This window comes from Trachymyrmex septentrionalis, unplaced genomic scaffold, assembly GCF_001594115.1.
Source record: "Trachymyrmex septentrionalis isolate Tsep2-gDNA-1 unplaced genomic scaffold, Tsep1.0 scaffold15, whole genome shotgun sequence".
In the NCBI taxonomy this organism is placed as follows: domain Eukaryota; kingdom Metazoa; phylum Arthropoda; class Insecta; order Hymenoptera; family Formicidae; genus Trachymyrmex; species Trachymyrmex septentrionalis.
This window is the reverse complement of record NW_017304653.1, coordinates 46,001-55,754: the sequence shown is the minus strand read 5'-3', so window position 1 is coordinate 55,754 and position 9,754 is coordinate 46,001. Positions and strand designations below refer to the sequence as shown.

General features: G+C 33.6%; 2 protein-coding genes across 3 annotated transcripts in view; both read right to left on the bottom strand.

Annotated features, from left to right (window-relative positions):
- The window catches only part of LOC108745842 (proteasome activator complex subunit 3), a 4,268-nt gene extending 1,242 nt beyond the window's left edge, over positions 1 to 3,026 (bottom strand). Inside the window, exons 1-2 of the mRNA XM_018482238.1 lie at positions 2,745 to 3,026; positions 60 to 119 (exon numbers count right to left, since the gene is read on the bottom strand). Coding sequence (XP_018337740.1) covers positions 60 to 119; positions 2,745 to 2,777 — 93 coding nt within the window. The 5' untranslated portion in view covers positions 2,778 to 3,026. The remainder of the gene's footprint in view (positions 1 to 59; positions 120 to 2,744) is intronic.
- Positions 3,027 to 3,583: 557 nt separating this feature from the next.
- Positions 3,584 to 6,614, bottom strand: LOC108745841 (26S proteasome non-ATPase regulatory subunit 11). Of its 2 annotated transcripts, none has more exons than XM_018482236.1 (5): positions 6,346 to 6,614; positions 5,865 to 6,282; positions 4,966 to 5,360; positions 4,563 to 4,887; positions 3,584 to 4,193 (listed from the first exon to the last, which is right to left on the bottom strand). In XM_018482236.1, the coding sequence occupies exons 2-5, from the start codon at positions 6,183 to 6,185 to the stop codon at positions 3,963 to 3,965; spliced, it is 1,272 nt and encodes a 423-aa protein (XP_018337738.1). In that variant the 5' UTR covers positions 6,186 to 6,282; positions 6,346 to 6,614; the 3' UTR covers positions 3,584 to 3,962. The 2 variants fall into 2 exon arrangements, with proteins under 2 accessions (XP_018337738.1, XP_018337739.1); XM_018482237.1 differs by having other exon boundaries at positions 3,612 to 4,193; positions 6,492 to 6,614.
- Positions 6,615 to 9,754: the final 3,140 nt, after the last annotated feature.

Here is a 9,754-nt window from a genome sequence, read left to right as displayed (position 1 = left end):
TATATATATACACATATATATTATCAAGTAATGTTTTTGAATCTAAAATTGTAGATTTATTTAATTAAAAGAGAGAAAAAAATTACCTTGCTTATAAGAGACTCCTTATATTCCTGAACCTGTAAGGCAAACTCAAAAAATACACTTTGATACGATAATCATGTATAAATATTAAATGACTTAACCTTAATTTAATCTTCATATTTCTAATTTCTCATAGTACATATAAAGCTTTACACAACTATGTTAAATAATTTATGTATGATGTTGTAATAAATAGTATAAATTTATAAAATATATCTAATAAAAATATCTATAGTATCAATGTTCAATAAATAATGATACATCAAATACAATGAAGAAGGTGCCAAAATGATGCCATTAGAAGTCAAAGTTAGATGTTTCGAATAATACAATATATATATTCTTTATTATTAAACCAATTTATTTCAGACATGATTGCGCGCTGATAATTGTTGGACTTTCAACATAATTAATCTGAACGCTAACAATCCCTCCCTAAATTAAATTAGAAAAGCTGTAAAGACCTTATTATGAAAAATATTACCTCAGCTACAGGGGATTATTAGCGTTTCAGATAGATTGTGTTGAAAGTCCAACAATTATTGGCGTGCAATCATATCTGAAATAAATTGATTTAATAATAAAGAATATATATATTGTATTCGAAATCTAACTTTGACCATTAATGTTCTCTATCATATTTAATGTATTCATATATATGATAATTCTCTTAGTCTTAATATTGTTTAATAAATAATAATGTTAAAATATATCAATTATGTTTATTTTGTATATCCATAACCTCATTTTCTGTATAACCACTTGGTAACACGTTATTTCCATTCCTTGCATTTTTTAAATTAGAATTCGCAGAGAATGTGGAAAACATTACAGAAAAATCAAATAGCAATTTAAATAGTACAAAGAAGAGATATCTAATAAAAGAAACTTTTAGACGGGAATTTTTCTATAAATTTCAATTTGTATTGTATTTAACTATTTAGGTGACTGGATACAATTTTAATAGGTTATGACAAATTATTCAATTGTTTTATACAACTGTATTTACATTGTACATTTGTATAAAATTTTAAAAATATATAACAGTAATCTATACAAATTTTTTATATCATTAAACAAAAGAATTTAAAAAATTGCTCCTCTTTTATAGCTACTCCTTTTATATTTTTGTAGATTTGTATTCTAGAGATAGAAATAATTAATAATAAAGATAAAATTATATACATATATACATGTATAAAAATTTATGTATAAAACAATACAATATAAACTATAAAAACATTATATAAATTATCAAATATTATAAAAATTGATAAAACATTTTTGTATATATATCCCATTTTTTTTTATAGATATAAAAAATATTTTATATTTTAATAAATATTTGAAGTCTCAATGAATTTCTAAATATCAATAAGATGTCATTGTCTTTGAATTAATTTTACTTGAACATACATACTTAGATGTTGTACACACGTTTTACAAAAATAAAAAAATTTAGTTATATGTATATAATATTAAATTGGATAAGCTCAAAGTGATTTCTAATCATAAAAATTCAATCAATTTAATTTACAATCATTTTTGTTTTCTATTTATTTTTAAAAAATTAGAAATAAACTTAGGTGGGTATTCAGAATGTATTTTTTTTGTATAGAATTTCAAAGATAAAAGCATGCTTTAAAGCATAAAGTATAGTTAGCACGCTAACATCGTTGTATGTGCGTTCTGAATACGGGCTTTAGTTTACATCGTGCACTTAATACAGGTACTAACTAATAACTTTCTATTGAATTATCTTAATTTCGGCAACACTTGTAAACATATACACGAGATGTGTATTTAATTAATCATTTTGACGTATATTGTGCAATTTAATACAATATTCTTTGAATTACATCACTGAAATTAAAATAATTTAATAGAAAGTTAGTACATGTATCAAGTGCATAATGAAACTAAACCATAAACTCTTCACCTAAAGAGGAAAAACAAGTTTTATTGGCATTAAAGTCATTACTTTATAGGAATTATAGCTTGTACATACATTGCCAAGTTATTGTGATGTATTTTATTTAGTTATATATGTGTATGTATATGTATGTTTTCAATGGTTACGCAAATGGTTATTGCAACAATTTGCATAAAGAATTAAAGGAAAGATGTAAGTAACTGAAACTAACGACATCATCCTTTCTTTTTTACAACAATGCTCAACATCAAAAGCAACCTTCAACATTATTGATCGTTCATATTAAACTATTCATTAAACATCTACTGTTAATAGCATTGTCAAGATAAAATTTGATGAATGACGTATGTCATCTCATTCCCGCGAAAAACGAGTGAAAAACGTGTATGTGGAAGCTGAGTCTATATTTTCATGAAAGAGGTTAAGCTGTATACGTTTTTCAAAGGTTTTTTTTCTCACTATACCCGATAGTGTAGTACGTGACATATACGTATACACGATACAAGACAGAGATCGAGAAGAATCCAATGACGATGCCGATCTCGACGATAAAGTTCGGAGCGTCGCGAGAAGCAGACGCAACACAACTATCATCAATTAGTCGCGTAAATACCGGCTTAACCTAAACGAAACATCTTTATTGTCGCTCCATCGAATTCGGCTGCCCATTTCCTCATTTCTTCGCATCAACAACGTGACAATCAACGGCACAATCAAGAAGTTTTACCTTTTCCGTTGTAGCATTTTCCTTCTCCATCATATTTCTCGTACGAAAAATTGGTTTCTAAACCTAAACACTTATGTCCCTTTGTTAAAACGTGCAAGATCAAACAGGAAGGCGCTGTTGTCGTTGTATTCCATCACTTCTCTTTTGTCGTCAAGCGACCAATTTTCTTCTTTATAAATCTCCGTTTGTTCTTAGTTATATTTTCCGATGCTCTTTTCTTGCATCTAAAATAAAATAAACAATATATTTCACCTTTTCGAGAAGAAGTGAAAGGGAAAAACGGGATATGAAATACAATGCTGGAAGTACCGTGGATGTCGCTGCATGCGCATGGTCGAAAGTACAATCGATTTTTCAAATGAGAATCGCGCGAAAATATCGAGATTATGAGAGAATGATTCAGCAACTCTGAAATATTCTGATGCAGTTACGAACGTAAAATTCAGCGTGAAAATAGTCCATTGTATTTACCTTTGATCAGTTATATATGTACATATCTCGACAAAATGATCGTAACAATATAGACTATATTAGTAAAGTTTTCATGAAAGATTATTGATAAGATTTTGTGCAACAGACTATCTTAAGAAACAATGGAGCCTTTGTAATTGTGACAATCAGTCGTGCAATCTGACTGCTATCTCTCTGGATTCAAATATTCGAAAAGAAAACTCAAAGTTATATGCATATCTTTAGCTACTTGAAACTACAATAAAAAATTTAAATTATATTTCACTATGTCAATATGTCCATTTTAACATATTTTAATTAAACTAATATAAAGCTTTTTTTTTTAATACAAGATAAGTATAATTGATTTGTTGTATAGGGCGAATAAGTAAAGAAATAAATGAATAATTCTTTTACCTTTTTTTATATTTGATGTTTTTTTTCGGTGTTATGACATTTTTCTTCACTTCCTTGATTATTTGTGCGCGCGCGTGCACGCAAAAAATAATTTCAAAGACGCGGGATTAGATCTCAAGCAAATCGATTATTACATATTTATCATCTTTTAAACAATTCCTACAATTAATAAAAGCGATCCTATACAAACGTATTGGTAAATGAGCACTTTTTGTTCACGACACTTGCCATGTCGTTCACATTAATTACGAGAAAAATACAGTTAATCGACAGTATTTAATGAGTAACTAATTATTAATGGTTATAATAATTGTGATAATTTTTTCTTGTATAAATACATATTAAATAGGGCTAGGTGAGTTTCTTGGCTTTCTGGTAAAGTGTATCGACAACTTTTCCCATGCTGTGTATCGTGTCTAATGCAATTTCGTAGGTCTTGTCGCGTGGTGCATCTTCGAAAACAATTAAAACACCTTCTCCTTGGTCGAGAACCCCTCGTAGCTTCTTGTCCAAAATCATCTGCGACAGTTTTTTTTCTACTTGCGCCAATGGCAGAGATATGCACGAAGCAATATGACTCACCTTTGAAAAAAAACCCATGTGTAAGAGAATAAGAATTATTAAATATTATTGTCCTTAAAATTTATTTTTTTAAATCATTTAATAAATCAATATAAATATTTGATTTCTTCTCAGGTTTAATTTTGTCATTATTTTCTACAATTGGCACATTAAACACTTTGGCAATTGAAATAAATTGCATTTTAAAAAGCCAAATTCTGTCATGTGGTGCAAATTGTTTAATTTTCGGTAATTAATAAGTTTGCATATATACATAACATACATTTTTTTTCCCATACATATATTTATCTATTTTTTTTATTGAAAAAAACTCAATTGATAAATATAGTTGCAAAGAATTTAAGAGTTTCCATGTATTCGTGTAGATACCTGGACTCGTGAGTAAGGTTCGACTAATCGACATAAATTTTGCTCCAGCATAGCATCATAGAGAGAACCAAGATGTGCGCGTACAATTACATCGTCTTCCAATTCTTGTCGGTATTGCTTAACCGCCTTCTGAAAATCTGCTAACGATCGTCGATGACTGGCTTCGGCTACTGCCCGCATCGCATCTAGATCCAATCCCACATATTTTACTGTCAGTTTGCCGGACATGATAGTCTGAACATCTTCTGGCGTACGCAACATGATTTTAGACAATAACATATATTTGAGCGCCGTTAGCGCCTTAGGACTTTCAACACTGTCATACCTAAAAATAACACAAAGATAGTACATGTATCGTATAATAGGCAAAAACGGACTATATTTAAAATACTGATCGTAATACCCTTCGAAGGCTTCGTAAAAGTAAGAGTAAGCAGTCTTAAAGTCTCGTTCGTCTGCAGCATGTAATATTCCCGATTGAAGATCCAGAGCCGCTTGCATCTTAGGTGGACAGTAAATCGCATTGGCAGTTGTCCTGGCGCTTGTAAGCGCTGCCCTTGCTTTTGCTAAATTACTCAATGCATGATATGTCTTGCTCTCTAGTAATTGAACTTCTACTAATAACTGTTTGTCATCAAGTTTTTTGAGTTCTTTGAGAAGAGCAGATCCCAATTGCAATGCTTCACTGAACATGCCCGTGTCAAAGTAAAGGGCTATTAAGCGTGCTTCTAATGATTGCCTTAAAAATGTTCTGCGTTCCTCCTTTGCCCATTCTATGCATTCTTTACACAATTGCACCTAAATATATAACGTATATAAGTATATATTCCTTATTTTATTTTTTATAAAAGTTTATTTTTTTTAATAAATTAAAGGTTAGATCTATCATATATACACTTATATAGTCTGTATGTACGTGTACGTGTCTATGTGTGTACACGTGTGTGTGCACACAATATTTTACTTTTAAAATAAAATTAGAACTTTTTTAACTAAAGAGTTATAGCTTTTGTTAAAATAAGCTAAGAATATATTATCTTGAATTATTTTTTCCATTTGTACAGAGACAAATGAAGAATGTATATAAAAATTATACACATCCTATAAATTTAGACATGAATTGTTTGGACTTTAGTTCATATTATCGTTATTAAGTTCCATACATTTGTTCGAATAAAGAGTATATTACACTAAGTATTTTGACAAGAATCTAATTGACATTTTTCATTGGTTGAAGCAGAACTATTACAGCATAACCTACCTAATTCTACCAAATACTCATTAATAAATGAAATGTGTTACCTCGATGCCGATACCAGCCTCCAAATCCAGGAAGAAATCAACTAAGGACCGTACGAGCTTAGCAGCCTTTGCTTTACTAATAAGACTGAGAAACGGTCTGGTGGCTTTGATCAAGTCGGCTAATTCTTTCGCCTTCCCCTCTTTCTTGTAGAGCTCGCCCAGATGCAGAATACCCTGCTCCTTAACACGGATGTTGTCCTCATCATCTTCGGCGGCGCCGATACTTGGGTCTGAGACGATCTCGTTCAACAATGAGATACCCTCGCTGCGGTTTGTCATCGAAACAGCCTGAGCCCGCTCGAATAACATCGCACCGGCCATCTCGAACGATTAATGCCGCTTCCTCGCGTAAAAACGTTAATCTCCTACAACGGCGCAACCTACTGCACAATTGTATTCGCTGACGCGGCTGCAAGGGCTGCAAAGGAAAAGAAGTATGTCGTGACGCAAAGTTGCGAACCTTAAAGGAAATGTAACGTACAAAGATTTGTCCCGTCCTGTCCCGTTCCGTCGTGTGTACAATTTGTACAGTGTGTAGTGCAGTGTAGTGATCTACACTGCGCGCGGTTTGGCGCGACTGCAACCTCACTCTCGCGTGCACGAGTCGAAAGAGTATGTACTACGTACGTCTACGCTCACTTGCGCTTGCTTGCGCTCACAGCACCTTTCGCTCGCGCTTTCCAGCTTGTCACTCTTCACCGCGCTCGCCAACACTCGTCAGATCCCCAATATACCGCAAAATTCGTGTCATGCTGCTACGTGAGTCAAACCAACTACTGTCCTGTCATTATACCCATGATATAAGAAGACAAGGTTGATAAGGGCTACGTTCAGTAGAGAAAGCAACTTTGCAACTGTTGTACAGTTCTTGAATATGATTGGTTTATACATTTAATTCCAATTAGAGCCTTCAGATTATCAGAGTCTGGCCAATGTTCCATCCTCTCTTATGATTGACGTTTGATTGACGTATGATTGACTCTTATGATTTGCCCACACAATGGCAGTACCAATCGAATGTGCGAAAACGCACATACATTCATATCATCAATTAAGAGGAAACACACATTTCGGATACGCACGTCATTTTTAGGGTATGGTCAGACTTTGGTATCTAGAGACTCTAGATCCAATGAGGAACTAAGGGCAAGACCAATCATATTGAAGAATTTTATACATTTGCAAAGCTGCTTTCTCTGCTAAACGCAGATAAGGATGCGATTACATGGAACGCGGTATGCGGTACGCGGTTTCCTAGTTGCCTAGTTAGTTACCATTTGTTACTGTAGCTTATTTCTTTTTACTGATATTACATGGAGTGTGGTTGTGTGCGGTTTACGACATGGGCTAGTAACAAATTCACATTACTATACACTGCTATGCACTTTTTAATGCAATTAATTGATTTAAACGCAATTATTAAGTAAATCTGTTAAAAAAATAAAAGTATTGATAAAGTGTGCATAAAAATAAGTTAATATATTTAAAAAAATTTTTACTAATGTGAGTTTGTCACTAGCCCGTGCCTAAAATCGCGCGCAAACCGCGCGCAAACCGCGCTTCATGTAATATCAGCGAAAGAAATAGGCGGTTTCCTAGTTGTCTAGTTAGTTACTATTAGTTACTGTACCGCATATCGCGTACAGCACTCCATGTAATCGTCTAATAGTTCTTGCACACCAGCGCGATGCACGATACGCGATACGCGACGCGCAACATTCAGGTTGCTTTCATTCGAGTGCATCTATGTATCATTTTATCCTTATTGTTCAAATGTTAAACAAGGATAAATAATACAGTGCACTCGAATAATATGAGTGCATCCGAATAAATTTCCGAACACAGTCTAATAAGCCTATATATAATTTTTCTAAGTATCGTGACGTCGTAGGAAAAGTTGGGCGAAGTTGAAAATTTTTCGTACGCGACAAGTGAATGAGTTGTGCGCATGGCTACACAAAAAACAGAATTAATTGAAAAATGTGATCTTGATATCAATCATGAAACTTTATTCCTAGAATAGAAAGTGAAAAGTGAAATATTGCTCCATTAATTTCAATGATAAAAATTTTCACTTTTATATAAAAAGTTTCATGATTGATACGAGAGCAAGTCAATAAGTTCTTAGAAAATCTGTCAGAGAGACACTCGCAGTGTCATGTTACATTACTTTTTGACAAGTAATATCTTTCAGCTGATTACTGTCAAATTTTGAGCGGAATTCATCTCGTGGTTTCATTTCTATAGACGATTAAAGCGAACAACCTTTGTATTTTTTGCAAAATAGAAAAAACGATTTCGTGATCAAACATCTACATATGAACGGTTTAACGCCGAAAGAAATCAAAGCCGAGTCGGATAATATTCATAGCACATCTGCACCAGCGTTTGCGACTGTATATAATTGGGTGTAATATTCGAATGAATTTAAACGTGGTCGTACATTCACATGTGATGCACCTCATTCGGGACGTCCAATTGAAGCTGGACTGGCTACGCCAGAAACTATCGATAAAGTTTACGATATTGTTTTGACTGATCGACAAGTGAAAGTGCTCGAGTTGAGATCACAGGCATATCACATGGCACAGTGATTTCAATTTTGCATGAATAAATGAGTATGAAAAAGCTATCGATAAGATGGGTACCGCGTTTGCTCACTGTGGACCATAAGCGCGATCGTGTGACGATTCCAAAACAATGTTTGGAGATGTTTCAACGTAATCCAGATGAATTTCTGCGTCGATTCATTATTGTAGACGACTGTGGACCTATTACTCACACCCGACGAAGGAACAGTCAAAACAATGGACACCGAGTGAATCAACTCCGAAGAAGGCGAAGACCGTAAAGGCTGGAAAGGTGATGATCACAGTTTTTTCGGATGCACGTGGTATAATCATATCGATTATCTTCAGTCGAAGCAAATGATCAATGGCTACGCAGCCTTATTGGACCGTTTCAACAACATTTAAAAAAAAAACGTCCCCATTTGGCGAAGAAGAAAGTATTCTTCCATCAAGACAATGCACAGGTTTACACGTGCCCGGTACCGATGGCCAAATTCAACGAATTGCTTCCCCATCCAGCATATTCGCCAGATTTAACCCCTTGCGACTATTTCCTGTTTCCAAACCTGGAGAAATGGTGCGAAGAAAAGAGATTCACCACCAAAGAACAGCTCATAGCCAAAACAGAGGCTTATTTTGAAGGGTTGGACAAATCATATTATTCGGACGACTTGAAAAAGTTGGAGAATTGTTGGATCAAGTGTATCGAGCTGAAAGGAGACTATGTTGAAAAATAAAAATGAATCGATCAAAAAAAATGTGTTTTGCTATGTTTTTCTAAGAACTTATTGACTTGCCCTCGTACCCTTATATACTATAATCTTGATATATATAACAAAACATCTTACAACCTCTTCTGGAAAAAATTACATATATGCTTACATATTGGACTATTCGGAAATTTATTCGGGTGCATCCATATATTATTTATCCTCATTTAACATTCGGTGAACAACAAGAATAAAATGATACATAGATGTATTCGAGTGAAGACAACCTGGATGTCGCGCTTCGCATATCGCGTGTCGCGCATCGCGCTAGTGCGCAAAAGCCATAAGGGTGCTGTTCCATGTACAGCCGGTCATAGAAATGTTGCAACACCTTTTTTTCGATGAGTTTCGGAATGCAACTTGCTCACCGAGCGATTGGTTCTTATTCTTGGATTCACAAGAGTGAATTGTGGCCAAAATTTAATTGGTTATTCCAATATGTCAGCACTATATTATACGCAAATAAGTGCATAGAGGTCAAAATTTGATTGGTTGTTTCCAATATTGCTATCGCCATTTTGCACAATAGTACATCTTGTAATCTTAGCAC